Genomic DNA, 18,358 nt, shown 5'->3' on the forward strand with positions numbered 1-18,358 from the left:
AAACTGAAAATAGGGACTTTAACTGGAGGCTTGGTCCTTACTAAATCAAGATTCATTCTGAATATATTTTCTGTACATCTGATTATGTTTATAAATCTAAATTTGGTATTTAATAGAGTATTTCTCTATTTTATACTGCCTTGATAATTTGGACCAAGACATACTTTAGTCCTTTATAAGGTTCACAATGTAGTTGCCATGTGTAGAAGCCATAAATTTTCCAACTACTTGAGATTAAACCTTAGATGCTAAATTACTTGGAAAGATACTAATTTACTATCTATTAAATTCTGACAATTTTAAGTCTTTACACAAAAATATTTTCATTGATGTCTGTTGGCAAACCCATCAAACATCATTAAAGTTTAAAATAAGCAAATTTAGAACTGCCAAAAAGTAATCAGTGACTCAGTTTAGTATCAATTATTTTAATACTAATATAGTGGTGTACATAATTAATAATGCCTGAAAGAAACTTCTAAAAAAGTACAGTAGTCACAGCACTAAATTCATTTTACCATTCTGTTCTTATGTGATGTTACATTTTAAACTAAGTGCTGGATATTTAATAACTCTTTAAAAATTCTATCCTGAACACATAAAATCTAGAAATTTTTGTTATAAGATGGAGTACATTCATCCTGATTTAAGGACATAACAGAATATAACAAGAAATGGTACTTATATGAAATCACTTGATTAAATTCTCAAGAACAAGTTTTTTAGACTTTTCAGCATAAATAAATAATGCAACTTTCACCTAAGTCAGCCTTGTTGGCTGCTTTCCAGAGGCATCTACCTGAACAGCCAGGCTCTCCCTAGATACCTTCTTTCTGTAGCTACTATGCTGTAGTATATCTGTCAGTAATAAGACAAAGCTTTATGACAATCATTTTCTAGATGGGAATGCAATTCAATGAACTAGCTACAGACTAAATATATACCCTTGTGGCTACTTTGAAGATGCTCACAGCCAAGAGGCTAAGTTGATTGGGCATGCAGTGTCTCTTCTACTTAGTTTGCCTTGTAATGGTATTTGTCTCTTACACTAAGTGTAGATTCCTTTTTCACTTAAAGGCACATATATCTCGAATACATAAGCAAATATACTAAACTGCCAATATGCCTAAGATTTCAGGCCACAAATGGATTTTCTAACAAAAAGAACAGAATAGAATGTGTTAACTAACTCAAGACTTTACTACTTCTAACTATTCACCTGATAGGTCCAAATTAGAAGTACTATTTCCCAGTTTTTAAAAAAGGAAGAGAAAAATGAAAGATCTACTAATGTCAGTGCTTAGCAAATTGCATACATTGTGATAATCTGGAAGAAAGAAGAAGAATGGTATCAGATGATTTTATGAAAAATGAAATAAACACAGGTGAAACGATCAAAAGTGAGAAGCGTTGCAAAGGAACTGCATTATATTCTTGTAGGGGGCCAGTTTTCCATGGATACTATTCATTTTTAGAAAAATAACTGTAATGCAATTTAACATTAATCATTGAAAAAGTTTTTAATTTACAGCCTTGAAGTAAAATTCAGTTAAAATGCAATTTGGTTAAAAACATCAGTTAGTAAATTGTTAAATAATAAAAATACTATCATCAAATTTGCCACAAGGGATGGATGTTGGAATTTAACAATCACTTTAACTCATTTTTTTCCAACTTTTGTAAGTATATTAAAATAATTTTTGAAAGCTATGAAGCAATCTGTTTTCTGCACCTGGACTGCTTTGCAAATCTGAGTAGATATATGCCTAATATAATCAGAGCAATTTCATTGAGAAAGTACCATTAGTAAAAGAGCTACTTGCTTAAATTGTATTATCTACATTTGGTGGCTAAGACCAATGTTTAGATAGTGCTGTAAAAATTTGCAAAACGGAAAAATAGTATTTTATTTTCTTATTGACATTTACTCTACTACTTCTTACTCATTTTACAGTGAATTTCAACAGGTTCTATTTCAAAAGACATAAAGGTATTTGGTGCATATGATGGTCCTTTGGGTTTCTTGAAAGTGAAAGATTAAAATTGTACTCAAAACATTCTTACAAATTCAACAAGTAACAAGTCTCCAACCAAAAACATGTGTTTGTTTTACAAGATTTGATTTACTTCTACCAGTAGACACAGAACCAGTAAATAAATTTTTATTATAAAATTGAATCATTAATCAAGAGAATCTCTAGTTAACTTATGATCTTTCATTATATTAAGAGAAAAATAGCAAGAACACATGGTCCTTGCTCTGTTGTCCTTTTAATATCTCATACAGCTAATAGGTTTAAAAAATATTCAAAAATGCGTAACATTGGTACGTTTCTCCTGTTTGCTACGTTTGCCTAAATCATGCCTACTCAAATCCTACTGTTAACCTATGGTGATTTCAGCCATTGTAGATAGACTGTGGAAAGAAGCACAAAGGGTCCACAACATTAGAACCACTATTTGAAGACAAAAACCCTAGGCAGAGTCAAAATCCAGGATTCTGGCACAATTTCACCACCAAAGAACAGAGCTAAAGGATGCAAGATGTTTTACAGAGGACTTCCTAGGAATATCTGGACTTCCCAGGAATAACTAAAATGATATGGTTGACTCATAGGATATAGCATAGTATCTGGCAAATAATAGATAGTTAACCAATCATGTTCGGCTAACAAACTAAAGCCTTTTTTTTTTTTTGGAAATGCTCTATCTCTTGTTAAGATGCTCATTTAAACTCTCAGCATTTTTGCATGTGAAAATCACTTTTTAGCACCTGTTGTAAAGGTTTTGATTTCTGAAATATATAACTGTAATCAGGTTTTGATTTTCTGAAATCTATAAATTTTAATAATAACATACAAAATTTGAGATACTTTAGGCTCCATTAAGATAGAAAAAGTGAATAGCAATAATGGCCATATTAATCTCATCAAACATGAAATGATAATAAAAATTGAAATGAACAAATTAATTTTCATAATTAGAATAAGTCCTTTTGCATATTGTCAAGCTTTCCCTAAAAAAGCTATTCATATGTAATTACTTAACAATATTTGGTATCTCTTTTTAATTACTGAATAATTTTTACATCAATATCTTTATCTCTTAAGATCTTTTCAGTGAGTATGAATACAAAACAGAGTGATCATCTAGGCCTATTCCAAATCCAAATAAGGTAGTACACATTGTAATAAAATATTACTTATAGAAATAGCACAATTAAAAAGCATTTTAGTTAGATAATGGAATTTTGAAAATTTCAGTGATAATATAGAAAAGTAGAGCAAGTAAAGAGTCACACTTTCTAAACAGATTTTGTTTATTCTATACATTTCAAATGAAAACTCTCAAATCTTAATGGTTCCACATAATATTAATTTTGCATAGTGATGATGGATAACTTATTTGTAATTACATGTACATATTTGGAGCACAAAATATACAGCACTAAAAATACTGGAACATAAAACAGTGTAATGTTGAAGTATGGTAAGTACAAAAGAAATATAGATAGACAATATACATGTTATAATTTTGTTCAATCTAAGTCTTCTCCAGTAGCTTGAGGTTGAAGTTAGGTTACAATGTGACTAATTCTTGTTTGACTTATGCCTTATTTTGAAGAAAAGACAACCTTCAAAACTTACCAGAACATAGCTATCTTCAATGTACAAGTTGATAAATAGGAGAAAAATAACAAGAACTCCCAAGAACGACACTGTAGAACGTTTTCGCAGGCATCTCATTTTATCAAGTATTTCAAAAATGTGTTTCATTGGATGAAATTTAAACATTCTCTTCTGTGGAAAAAAGGCACAGGATTACTAACAGTTGGTTTTGGATGCAAATATTTCTTTATCATATATATAAAAGCAAGGTCTTTGTAGAATCTCATCTTTCAAATGTTTGCATTATAATTCTGTTCCAATTTCACATGTAAGATTGGCACAGATCACTAATATGTTAATATAAGGTCAATGCAGTGGTTTATATTAATGTAAAGTAAATAAAAATACAAAGCAAGCCTCATAGTTACTGATGAAAAATGATAAACTTTGGTCATAAACATGTAAAAAACCAGGCCTCTGATGAGAAACAGTACAAAAATAACTGTCATCGGTGAGATATAACTTTAAGGTGACATTTACCTCTCATATTGTAGTATAAGAAAAATGGGGAAAAAGCAGAATTATGGGCCTAATATTAATCTTAGAGTAGGTGTCACTGAAAACATTTAACTAGGAATTTGAGTTAACAAAAGTCACAAAGAATTTAAAGCTGTGGGGGTAAATCCAAACATATGTTTGAAAACTTCTTGGTTACAATTGCTTTCTATATTTTTCCAGTGATTCTTGTTAAATCAGGGTGAATCCTATAGTGGTATATATTCATTTCCTTGATATCTACTAACTAGCAGCTTAGCTGTTTGAAATAATTCCTGTACTGCACAAAGGCAAATTGAGAGTCAGAAAGATTCATGAAAACGAAATTAAAAAAAAAATTCACTCTATTTTGTGATATTTTCCAACCAAAGATTCCTTTATATTATTGACTGTTTTATTAAAAAGTATAAGCATATCTGAAGTGCTCAACAAACTAGAAAAATCACATTTTGTCTAAAATCAACACATTGATAATCTGGAAATGGTGCTACTTAGAGTTGTGTAATGGATCTCCCTGGGTTTATCTTTAAGATGAAGTACTTTTGTGTAAGGAATACTTTAGAAAGTGAAAAATGTCTGTATTCTATAATTTTAGAACTATGCCTAGAACTTAGCTGGCAAATCTTAGCTCTTCAATGAGTTAATGCAAGGGAGAATTCCTGAATCCTTATAAATTATAGTAAAAATATTAGGAATTAGAAGAAAGTCTTAACATATCTGAAAAACAAAAGAATTCTAAAAAATAAAGAATTATGAAAATATTATACATATTACTGTCCATTTTCTTTGACCACATTTTTCTTAAGGGTTATTTTTCTTATTAACTTGTAGAAATTTTAAATATGTATATAAAGATGCACGTATAGATGCATATAAAAGTATATGCTGAGGATTTGGAGGATATATGACATTTCAAATAGTATGAGAAGTGGTGAAAATAATGCTTTGGAGGCAATACTATAGTTCTGTTACGGGATCCTTGGGGTGTTGCTTTTCTGGTTAGAAACCTCTGAGGCTGGTGGCATCTTGCAAGAGTCCTTGTCCTGTGTCCAGGAAGAATGAGGTATGCAGACAAGTGGAGGGTGGGCAAGATAAAGAGGAGCTTTATTGAGTGTTAGAACAACTCAAAGGAGATCTGCAGTGGGTAGGTCCTCTCTGTAAGTAGGTCATCCTGTCAAGTGTCCAGCACTTAGCAGAGAGGGTAGCTCCTATCATCTCTCCATCCTCTCCTCTGCTCTGGTTGAACCCAGGGCTTTTATGGACCTTGTAGGGGAGGAAGCGCATGCTGACTGATCCATGGGCAGCCATGAGTGGGCCCAGAAAAGACACCACAAGTCCCCACTCTGGTCTTCAGGACTAGCAGCCTGGTCTCCAGACTTCAGGCCTTCCCTGGCCTGAAGGTAGAGCTTTACTTGGGACTCACCCCCTTCTCCCTGAAAGCCTGTCTGCCTTCCACTACTGTTCATAGCACCAAAGCTGCTTGCACCAACAGGCACCTGCAGGCCAGTGACAAGCCATCCTCAGTGCCCCCCTTGGTTATCTGTCCCACACTTGTGGGTGCCCAAAGCCCAGAGGAGGCTAAGATCAAAAGGGGCTGGCATGTCAGCACTGCCCAGAGTTGAGACTACAGGTGTGAGTCTTACATGCTGCACGCTAGAGGGACTCAGTGGCTGGGCACAGTGATTCATGGCTCTAATCCCAGCTCTTAGGGAGGCAGAGGTAAGAAAATAGCTTGAGACCAGGAGTTCAAGACCTGCCTGGGCAATATAGCAAGACCCCATTCTCCACAAAAAGGAAAACAGTTCACTTCACAGTTCTAGCAGCAGAGTTTCCAGGAAAGATTTCATCAGAGCAGGTCCTGGAAGTTTTCGCCATCTGATGACAATATGGCAGGGGCAGTGACCAATGAGACATCTTCAGAAGTGGCCTTACCTTTTCAAAGGACAGACAAAGGCACCACCAGCCACATAGGTCTCTGGTCAGAAAAGTAACACCCCAAAGATCCAATAACATTTTGGGTGCTCATCCAGGGTCTGTGGAAGGGTGAGTAAAAGCAGATCTGCTCTTACTGTCCTTTTACTGGAGTCTCTAAATTCCACAACAGTAAAAATGAAAGAAAAATACTGGACCTTTGTCAGCCAGTTAAAAGCGACTAGCACAGCTGCGAGGACTTAGGACATGGAGAACAGACTTGTTGGAAAGGACATTGTCAATCCTCCATCGCCCTCTGGTGTTGGGAATGTTGGCTTTGTTTCAACCTAGTTTCCCCTAATGATGAGCTAGCTGTCAGGTAGGACTGGAAAAAGGTTTTGGAGCAAATGAGGATATCTGGCTGATGCTACACCTTGGTGTTATACCTTGGACTAACTCCGGTCCCTGACTGCCCATTAGGGTGTTGGCATATGGACCTCCAGTCTTTCCCATCATTCATTCATTCTTTCTTTCTTTTGTGGCTGTCAAGGTTCCTATCTCTTCTTTATACACAATGTTAAATGTTAAAGATGTTGTTGCAAACCAGAGATATTACTGGGTAGAATATGCAATTGGCTTAGTCATCAAAAGTATGAAATGGAAAATTAAGAGCAGCACAGATGAAGCAAAGTGTGCCTTGGTATCTGCACATAAATTTGTGGCAAAAATGTTCTTGTCATTTCCTTTGTTGGCAATTTAGTATCAGGCACCTTAAGCACAGAATAGAAACATGGCCTGAAGAAGAAAGCTTTTCTGTGAATGTGATGGCAAATGGCCCAAGGTCCCAGCTGCACAGGCCTTATTTGCCTCCAAGGGCAATTTGGACCTTTGTTGAGATTGTGGGATTGATTAAGCACTCCTAGTGGCCATCTCAGGAGAGGATGCAAGGGACAGTCCCATGGAAATATGGAAGCAAACCCCAGAGGTGCCTCCATCAGGGGAATCAAGCCCCTTTGCTCTTCCTTATGTGGGTTCTCTTTTAAGCTTTCTCCAGCCTAGAAATGCTCATTTTAGGCAGGTTTCAATCTCAACTGCTCCAATAACAGATGCCTGGTGAATATGTTCCCATGAAGGTCCAGGTACCCTTTTCAAATTAAGGGGGATCTTGGCAAGTTTTCAGATGGCCCTCACAGGTATATAGAGGCTTTCTACAACTTAGCCCAAGTGTTTGAGCTCTCCTGGAAGGATATCATGTTACTTTTGGGTCAAACCCTCACCATCACTGAAAAGCAGGGCATCCTGCAGTGGCAGGGAATTTTAGTAATGAGCTTAATATCTTATAGAAGGCCAGGGAAGGGAGGAGTCTTATCCAGCTGGAAGAATGCCAGTACCATTGGAGGACCCTAAATGAGCCCTCAATGATGAAATGGGAGAAGGGAGGAGAAAACACTTTCAGGTTTTCATACTGAAAGGCTTACAAGGGACTGGGACCAGGCCTCTCAATTGCACTGAGCTATCGATGGTAAACCAGTGATTGAATGGTAGCCATACTGCCTTCTTCGGGGGTTGCTGGGAGGGGCCTTGGTGAAGTGTGCCTCTCCATATCCTGATTTGGTTAAGAAACAGCTGGACGTAGGGGATGAGTTTATTGCACAAGTGTCCCCTGATGTCATGAGGGGGCTGCAGAAACAGGTTGAGGAACCAGATGGTACTTTGGAGGGCCTCCTGGGAGTGGCCACCTCAGTCTTTTGCAGTGGGAACCATGAGGAATTCCAGAAAAGAGAGGGGAGATGTAGAAAAAGGGCAGAGGCTCTAGTAGCCACCTTATGGACTCATGGACCCGAGAGTCCCCAAGATGCACTTGTTAACTGCTGCAAATGTGGTAGGAAGAATGTCCAGAGAGCGGGAAGAGGGCAGGTAGTGGGGTCAGACACCCCTGAGCCTGTGTAGATGGTGGAGTTGGGGCTTTCCTGGCCTCCAAGGGTGCAGACCGCAGAGAAGTCTGGATCCTGCACCTGGGAGGGCAGCTGTAGTGTCTGCTAGGGAGGGCGAGGCTCCTGCTTGCACAGTGGCATGAGAGGCCAGGGCTGGTCTCCCTGCTGCAGCTGGAATCTTGTCAGCAGCCACTCTAGATGGGCCACTGTTGCCATTAGTTCTGTCTGCAATAATGTTAAATAGAATAAAACAACAAAACTCCAGGGTATAATTCCCAATAGTTGACAAAGAAATACAGAAGTCCTTAGAGAATAATGATGTTCTTCTAAATTCTGATATCCAAATCCTGCAAATTGTAATTCTCTAAAATTCATTCACAATACATAATAGAAATAAGCTTTCCATGGTGTATAACCCAGCATAACTATGATAACGGACAGTTAGCACAAACTTTAATTTACATTTAATTGAAAACATTTATACCCAGGGTCAGCAGAATAGTACGAGAAGCCCAAACTAGAGCAAACAAAAGATCAAAAGACAGACCAAAATAAATATCATTTATTAAACAAACTGTGCTAAACTGCAGGTCATTAAAAGTAAGAAAGCTAATAAAGCCATTCGCACTACTCCTCCACCTCAAACATAGAATTACTTTCTTCACCTTGGTTCAGGAAAGTTTGAAAAAAATGATCCCCCTATCCCCTTTCCCTCCAAAAAAAAAAAAAAAAAAAAAAAAAACCACACAGAAACCCAAAACTGGACTGACAAAATTACTATGAAAAGAAGAACAAAATAGTTGATTTCAAGTAGAGAGAAGGGACTCTGGGATTAGGCCATCTTTTTGTTGTGACATGAACCAAGAAAGCTTTCAAGATTAGTGGGACATATCTATAGGACATAGAAAATGGCTTGAAAAGGCTTCCATTAAGAAATTTTGGGAAAACTGAAATTAAAAATAATGGACTTTTATTGATAGTAAAATATTGAAGAAATATAAATTAATGATGAAATCGTAATTAGAAAAGAAAGAAGAAGAAATCTCATTTGCTACTATTGAAGGTGAAAACTACAGCATCTTCAGTCACTAGAAATTGGTAATTGAAAGTATTAACTTTTTTACCCAGCATTTCTAGAAGAAATTATGTTTTATCCATAGTTGATGATTTTTTTTTCTTAGATATTAGACAACAGGGAGCACAGGGCAATATCACCAAGTGAAAGGACACCAAATAGGTAAGCTCTGTGATTTCTCCTGCTTGCTGTCAAGAGGCAGTTTTCAAAAGGCAGTACAAGGAGAGTGAATCCAAAGAGAACTTAGAGATCTTGCCAATGAAGAGACAGAAATAACAATTTCGGGAGATAAAGGTACCTAGAATTTGAGGGGCAGAGTATTTAAGAGAACAGAGTGACAGATGAGTCAGAATTCTGCAGAGGCCCTCTTTGAATCTTTTAGTTGATACTAATATATCATGTGTGTCATGAAACTCCATAAGACTAGAGAAATTACCATAAAAAAGTAGTAGGCCAAACAGTTCCTGAAGCTTATACGATGTTGGAGATAGTTTGTGTGTCCATCAGCCAGCAGGATACACCTGGACATTAAGAATACTCAGAGGCCAGCTGTGGTGGCTCAAGCCTGTAATCCTAAAACTTTGGAAGGCTAAGGCAGGAGGAGAGCTTGAGCCCTGGACATTGAGATCACCCTGGGCAACATATTGAGACTCCATCTGTATAAAAAATAATAAAACTAGCCAGGTGTTCTGGCACACACCTGTAGTTCCAGCTACTTGGGAGATGGAGGCAGGAGCATTGCTTGATCCTGGGAGGTCAAGCCTGCAGTTAGCTGTAATTGTACCACTGCACTCCAGCCTAGGCAACAGAGTAAGACCCTGTTTCAAAGCAAACAACAATAAAAAGAATACTCAGAAGCACACAACCTTAGTATTTAGTTCAATACTTTCTAGGCTTGTCCTAACAAAAGCTTAACAACAAGCATCAATAGCATCAAATGATTTTGCATAAATAACTTAATTCCATACTACTATAAATTATAGCACTCTTTACACTTCTAGCACAATATCTAGAACTTAAGAACATAAAAATCACAATATCCAGGACCTAGTAAAAATTACCATTTAAATAAAGTACAATATGCTCCATAACTAGGCTGAAACTAATCAGAGAGAAAAAAATCAAGAAATAACTGACACGATAGAATTAAAAGAAAAAGGATATTGAAAAGGCTATCATAAATAGGTCTCATAAGCTCAAAGTAGAAAAACAATGACAATTTGAAGGAGAGAAATGAAAGATTTAAATAAAAACAAAAACAGAATTTCTAGAGATGAAAAATATTATGGGTGAAATGCAAACACACTGGCCAGTAGATAAGAAATAGCAGGAGAAGAGATGAGCCTCTGAAGATACAATAGTAGAAATAATACAAATTAAGCATAGAGAGAGGGACAAAGCAAACTGCTCTCTAAATTCTGACTCACAGGAAAAGTGAGATCATAAATGTTTTAAACCATTAAATTTCACAGTGCTTTCTTTGGCAACAATAGATAACTGATAGAGCTATCTACAGGACACTCATTTTAATGATAATGACAAAAATGAGTTAATAATAAAAGAAAAGATAGAGATAAACATTAATCAAAAGAAAGCTGGACTGGATATATTAATATCATACAGAGTAAACACTGAATAATTGATAAAAGTATCAGTTTTTCAAAGGAAGCATAAATGTACATGCAATAAACAGGAGTTTCAAAATACCTGAAGCAAAAACTAACATAAGGGAAAGGATAAAAAAACTAATAAATAAAGGAGGACGAAAGGAAAGAAAGAGAATAAATAAATTCATTCATTTTCAATAAGTGAATATTGAAATAAAGGGTTTTTTAATTAAGTTGACTGAATATGCAAATACAAAACCAGTATATGTCAAAGATATTTAAAACACTATCAAACAAATTAATCTATTTGGGATTTATGAAACACTCCACCCAACAATATTAGTGTATAAAGCTGTTCTCATGCTGCTGATAAAGATATACATGAGACAGGGCAATTTACAACCAAAAGAGGTTTAATGGACTTACAGTTCCACATGGTTGGGGAGGCCTCACAATCATGGTGAAAGGCAAGGAGGAGCCAGTCACATCTTACATGAATGGCAGCAGGTAAAAAGAGATCTTGTGCAGGGGAACTCTTCATAAAACCATCAGATATCATGAGACTTATTCACTATTGCAAGAAATACCTGCTCCCACAGCACAAGAAAGAGCCCCTCCTTCATAAAACCATCAGATATCATGAGAATTATTCACTATTGCAAGAAAGACCTGCCCCTACAGCACAAGAAAGACCTGCCCCCAAGATTTAATTACCTTTCCCTGGGTCCCTCCCATGACATGTGGGAACTGTGGGAGTTACAATTCGAGATGAGATTTGGGTAGGGAGTCAGCCAAACCATATCGTTCTGCCCTTGCCTTCTACCAAATCTCATGTCCTCACATTTCTAAACCAATCCTTCCTTCCCAACAGTTCCCCAAAGTCTTAACTCATTTCAGCACTAACTCAAAAGTCCAGAGTCCAAAGTCTCATCTGAGACAAGGCAAGTATCTTTGGCCTATAAGACTGTAAAATTAAAGCAAACTAGTTACTTCCTAGACACAATGGAGGTGTAGGCATTGGGTAAATACAGCCATTCCAAATAGAAGAAATTGACCAAAACAAAGGTGATACAGGCCCCACACAAATCCGAAATCTGGCAGAGTAGTCAAATATTGAAGCTCCAAAATGATCTCCTTTTAATTCATGTCTCACATTTAGGTCATGCTGAAGCAAAAGATTGGTTCCCATGGCCTTGAGAAGCTCTGCCCCAGTGGCTTTGCAAGATACAGTCTCTCTCCTGGCTGCCTTCTTGGGTTGGCATAAAATGCCTCTGGCTTTTACAGGTGTGCAGTGCAAGCTGTCAGTGGATCTCTCATTCTGGTGTCTGGAGGATAGTGACCTTCTTCTCAAAGCACCAGCAGGCAGTGCCCCAGTAGGGACTCAGTGTGGGGGCTCTGACTTCACATTTCCCTTCTGGACTGCCATAGCAGAGGTTCTCCATGAGGCCCCAACCCATGCAGCAAACTTCTGCCTGGGCATCCAGGCGTTTCCATACATCATCTGAAATCTAGGCAGAGGTTCCCAAAATCTAATTATTGACTTCTGTACACTTGCAGACTTGATACCAAATGGAAGCTGCCAAAGCTTGGGGCTTGCACCCTCTAAAGCCATGGCCCAAGCTCTATGTTGGCCCCTTTCAACCACAGCTGGAGCAGGTAGGACACAGGGCACCTGGTCCCTAGACTGCACATAGCACTGGGACCCTGGGTCTGACCCATGAAATCATTTTTTCCTTCTGGGCCTCCAGTCCTGTGATGCAAGTAGCTGTTGTGAAGACCTCTGACTTGACTTGGAGACATTTTATCCATTGTCTTGGTGTACATTTGGCTTGTTGTTACTTATGCAAATTTCTGCAGCTGGCTTGAATTTCTCTCCAGAAAATGGGATTTTCTTTTCTATCATATTGTCAGGCTGCAAATTTTCTGAACTTTTATGCTGTGCTTCCCTTATAAAACTGAATATCTTTAACAGCATTCAAGTCACCTCTTGAATGCTTTGCTGCTTAGAAATTTTTTCCATGAGATACCCTAAATCATCTCTCTCAAGTTCAAGTTTCCATAAATTTCTAGGACAGGGACAAAATGCCACCAGTCTGTTTGCTAAAACATAACAAGAGTCTCTTTTGCTCCAGTTCCCAACAAGTTTTTCTTCTCCATCTGAGACCATCTCAATGTGGATTTCATGGTCTATAACCCTATTAGAATTTTGGGCAAAGCCATTCAAAACTTATCTAGGAAGTTCCAAATTTTCCACATTTTTCTGTCTTCTTCTGAGCCCCACAAACTGTTCCAACCCCGTCCTGTTATCCATTTCCAAAGTTGCTTCCACATTTTTGGGTATCTTTTCAGCAGCTCCCTACTCTATTGGTAAAAATTTACTGTATTAGTCCATATTCACACTGTTAATAAAGACATACTCAAGACTAGACAGAGAGAGATTTGATAAACTTACATTTCCACATGGCTGGGGAGGCCTCTCAATCATGGTGGAAGACAAGGAGGAGCAAGTCATGTCTTACATGGATAGCATTAGGCAATGAGAGAGATCTTGTTCAGGGGAACTCTTCTTTACAAAATCATCAGATCTTGTGAGACTTATTCACCATCATGAAAACAGCGTGAGAAAGACCTGCTCCCATGATCCAATTACCTTTCGCTGTTGCCTCCCATGACACATCGGAATTGTGGGAATTACAGTTCAAGATGACATTGGGTGGGGACACAGCCAAACCATATCAAACAGAATAAACATTCTTTTCAAATGCACATGGAAGATTTTCTAAAACAGACCAGATTTGGGGAAGACAAGTCTCAATCATTTAAAGAAATTGAAAGTATACACAAATGTTCACAACGTATCCCCATTACTGAATATATATCCAAAGAAAGACAAATCAATGTTAGAGAGGTATCTGCACTCCCCTGTTTATTGCAGCACTATTCACAAGAGCCAAGATAAGGAATCAACCAAAGTGCCATATGCAGATGAATAAAGAGAATGTGGCATGTATACATACACACATATGTATACACACATACATTGTGTGTGTATGTGTGTATACATACACAACATGGATGTGTATATATATTCACATACACACTTGTGTGTGTCTAATATATGTGTGTGTTTGTGTGTGTGAGTGTGTATAAATGCACACAATGGAATACTATTTAGCCATAAAATATAATGAAATCCTGCCACTTGGGTAACAACATAGATGAACCTGGAGTGTGTTATGTTAAGTGAAGTAAGCCAGGCACAAGAAGACAAAGACTCTGTGACCTAACTTATTTGTGAAATCTAAAATAGCTGAATTCATAAAAGCAGAGAGTAGAATAGTGATTACCAGAGGCTGGGGAAGGGAGATGGAAGCTGTGTTGGTAAGAGGTACAATTACAATTAGACAGGAAGAATAAGTTCTTGCAGTCTATTGCACATTAGGGTGCCTACAGTTAATAACAATGCAGTGTATATTTCAAGATATCCTGAAGAGATTTGGAATGTTATCACCACAAAAAAACTGTTTAAAGTGACAGATATGCTAATTATTTTAATTTGATAATTGTTCAATGTATACACATGCATTGAAATATCACACTGTACCCCATACATATGTAAAATTGTGTCAACTATAAATGAAAATAATTTTAAGAGAAATTAGGAAAAAAGGGCAACTAACCCAAAAGTAAGCTATAAAAGCCCAATTAGGCAAAAAGTAAACAGAACAAAAATGATAAAAGTAAAAGTGAAAATCAATGAATAAGAAAAAAATAGAAACAAATGCTGGTCCTCCAAAAAGATCAATAATATATACATTCTTCTAGCCAATAGATCAAGAAAAGAGAACAGACATTATTAATATCATGAATGAGACAGGTGTCACATCACTAAAGATTCTAAAGGATAATGGTATATTTTAAAAAAAGAAATATGCCAATAAATTTGACAGCAGATGAAATCAACGAATGCCTTGAAATACAGAATGATTCTACAATCTCTCATCAACTGCTCCCCAAGCATCGTGCCTAAATTTGCAACATATCCATCTTGTAAGCTGTGATTCCATATTTCAAGTATATTTCTCATGCTTATCACTACTTTGGATTCTTCTTGCATTTGCACCATCAAGACAGTATACTCCTGGGAACTTCAATGGCTCATAATTTTGTCAATGAGAGGACAATTTCCGTATCCGGTCAAATGAGTTTAGCCAGAATTCCCCAACCTCCATATCTGATCCTTCAATATCTGATCAAATTTCTCACTCACCACTATCTCCCAGGTAACATCTAATCACCTTGGCCTACAATCAGTAAGAATACTTTTAAATCAGTTTAGCAAAATATTATCCGACCCTCTTAATGATTTTTCCATCCGCTAACTTGCATTCTCCTCCTTGGCCATAAATTCCAACTTTGTTGCATTCAGCACTGAGAACAATCTTTTCTATTTCAATACCCCATGGCAGTAGTCCCTTGAAATCCCTTGAATAAAGTCTAACTTGCCATCTTTAACAAGACTTATAATTTTTTCTTTAATAGATTTTTCTGCTGTGACTTTTATAGGACCAAATTCATTATTTGACCCCCAATCTTCTCACTCAAAATCCCAACCACGTACCTTTGAAGCTTTTGTCTTCACTTCTGATTGATTGATGGATCAGCCATTGGTGATTTTGACTCCTGAGCCAGTGCTCCAAATGACAGTCTGTTGAAGCACAAATTGAGGGCAGAGAGAGTCTGAGTACACTACACAGAGGCTGAGTTAGTCCTAAGTTACTTTTTGTAAGACGTTGGTTTAGTCACATGCTTCTTTGTTAGGAAGCTACTGGCTGGTTTATAAGTCTTACTCCCTATTTCTGTCTTTGAGTGGGAATTTACATCTTGAATCCTTGAACTGAAATATTTTCCTTGGCTCTTGTTCTGTTTGATCCTGTGTCTCCCGCGGTAATTTTTCAGTCAACTGAAAGCCCCTTCTTAAACCCTTACTGATTATATACTCCATTACTGTCCACTTCCTTTCTTGTAGTCATGATTTTGCTGAGGATAATTTGAGATTTCAGAATCTCTTTGGGAAACTGAAGATTTCCCCGAAGTGAGTCCTTGAAGATCTTTCCCTTCCCATTCTTTCTGCTCCTGCTTCATCCATTTACTACCTTCAATCTTCCCTTCAGCTTTCTTGAATCTTTTGATATGTGCCTCTTCAGACCTCTTTCCTCTGTCTACCTGTCCTCCCAGACATCTTTCCTTCCTGCTGCAGCCCTTCAGTCACTTGAACTTCAGGTCTCTTATTTCCCTCATAACTTTCAAGGGACTCTAGGACCCCAAAATTGAGATTGAGAAGGAAAAAAAAATACTGATTGAAAAATAGATTAGATATTTTATCCAGATGAGGCTTTAGAGACAGCCAGAGAGGTGCTTGATGTCCCTTCAGTTTCTTGCCTAAAATGTAGTCACAGGCTCCATAAATTGCACATATGGGCCAACAAAAAAAAAAAAAAAAAAAAAAAATCTTAAATGTCTTCTCCACAAATACTGGCTAAAAGCTTAAGCCCTCATATTGAGAAGGTAACCTTAACTTCTTCCATCTGTCAGAAACACAATGGATAAAACTATGAAGTAGAGGAAATAAGAGAGTGTATTACTGTGTTGTCTCACTTTTAGCTAAAGTTTTAAAGTAAAAACCTTTAAGCTCTCTTATTATATATGTATATATTACATTTATATATATATGCAATATATATTCAATGTATGTATATTCTATATATACATATGAATATGTATATATAAATATATATTTATATAGAATATGCTCATATGTATAGAATATACATATATTCCATTCTATGTATATATGGAATATACATATATCCCATTCTCTCTATATATAGACTATATATTACATATAAATGTATATATAATATACATGATTATTTATCATAATATATATGATATTTCTTTATGAATGGTATTATCAAATGACTTAGTACTTTCTTTTTGTTTTTTTGAGACAGATTTTCACTCTGTCACTCAGGCTGGAGTGCAGTGGTGCAATCACAGCTCACTGCAGCCTCAGATAACTGGATTCAAGCAATCCTCCTGCCTCAACCTCCCAAGTAGCTGTGTGCAACTATGCCCAGCTAATTTTCAATTTTTTTTTTTAAGGGATGTGTCTCACTATGTTGCCTGGGCTGATCTAGAACTCCTGGGCTCAAGCAATCGTTTTACCGTTGTCTCCCAAAGTGTCGGGATTACAGGGGTGAGACTGGCCTAAAATGTCTTAACTTCCATTCCAATTGTCAGAGATAAATGTGTGTTTATATAAGGTAAATATTTCTAAAACTTCCAGAAACTAATTCAGATGCTATTTCAAATTCACATGAAATGGGCATATATTTGACAATTAAAACTAATTTCATATTGTTGCTTTCATAAAAACAGCTACATTCTCTGGTATATCAGCATTAGGTATAATATGAACATACATTTTTATTCTACTTGGGCTTATTAGTTGAATCAAGTAATATGTTGTCTAGATGCTTAGGATTACAAAAATTATACATTTCACATTAGAATAAATGTACAAGCAAAGAGGCAGTAAAGAAGAGTTGCTTAGTGCCCATTACTTCGTATTTCTCAAGCATGGTCATAAAACAAAAAACCTGCATGTTTAACTTCTTTGGCTTTTGCTTTTGTGATGTTTGCCTAATCTGATGACGTACTATAAAGACAGTTAACAGAGAAGTAAATTAAGATTATAGCTGTCTTTGCCTGGTGTTACTATATGGTTGCTGAAAACAGTTTCCAATTATTTTTGTTAACTTGAAGCTTTAATGTTTTTCTAAGCTAAAGTAGTAGATATTCATTAAATATCTAGTTCATTTCTAAGTAAGATGAATTACTAAACCATTCATTGTTCAGCATTACTTTTAATTTTATAGATTTTGTTTGCATCTTATTTTTAAAGTGAGACTAAACATATTTGGACCTGTTAATAAACATGTTATTTTGTCACACAGATATTGTGCTATGAGGAAGCATGGACCTATACGAAACTGTAAGATGATTTGCTAGTCTGCTACATAACGCAAGACAGACATTTTACAGTTATCTTCTTCCTAATTTTCTCTGTTAAGAGAAATATTAGTAGTAGTCAAAAACTATCATCAATATATGTAATTAAAACTACAAGCATGATGAAAAACATCTTTGTATGTAGATTATGCAAAGAAAGTATGATATTTTTTAAGGAAAATAATGTAAGGTATGAATATATTTTTGTTAAGGGAAAGAGAAGGTAATTTTGACCTGAAGTAAAATGATTAGTTATGCCAGAATCAGAAAAGAAGGAGAAGAAGAAGAGAGGAAGAAGAGGAGGAGGAGAAAAAGAGGAAGAAAAAACAAGCCCCAGTTCTTTAATAATACAAAACTAGATTTTTTTTTTTCTATTGAAAATGCCAGTTGTCTTGGATTACAGTAAAAGTCCTTTTGTTTGTTTGTTTTACCTTTTAAGCAATCTTCCTAGAAAAGCAAGATTTTGTTTCTTATCAAGATAGTTTTCCGGGCCGGGCGCGGTGGCTCAAGCCTGTAATCCCAGCACTTTGGGAGGCCGAGGCGGGTGGATCACGAGGTCAAGAGATCGAGACCATCCTGGTCAACATGGTGAAA

General features: G+C 36.5%; 1 protein-coding gene across 8 annotated transcripts in view; it reads right to left on the bottom strand.

The window, feature by feature from the left end:
- MGAT4C (MGAT4 family member C) overlaps positions 1 to 18,358 on the bottom strand; it is a 769,261-nt gene that overhangs the window by 9,580 nt on the left and 741,323 nt on the right. For 6 of the 8 annotated variants that reach the window (XM_037730808.1, XM_037730807.1, XM_037730806.1 and 3 more), the window contains 2 exons: positions 15,312 to 15,398; positions 3,648 to 3,800 (listed from right to left, as the gene is read on the bottom strand). In XM_037730808.1, coding sequence (XP_037586736.1) covers positions 3,648 to 3,794 — 147 coding nt within the window. In that variant the 5' untranslated portion in view covers positions 3,795 to 3,800; positions 15,312 to 15,398. The remainder of the gene's footprint in view (positions 1 to 3,647; positions 3,801 to 15,311; positions 15,399 to 18,358) is intronic. The other 2 variants (XM_037730812.1, XM_037730811.1) reach the window with 1 other exon arrangement.

This window comes from Cebus imitator, unplaced genomic scaffold (genome assembly GCF_001604975.1).
Source record: "Cebus imitator isolate Cc_AM_T3 unplaced genomic scaffold, Cebus_imitator-1.0 Scaffold362, whole genome shotgun sequence".
In the NCBI taxonomy this organism is placed as follows: Eukaryota; Metazoa; Chordata; class Mammalia; order Primates; family Cebidae; genus Cebus; species Cebus imitator.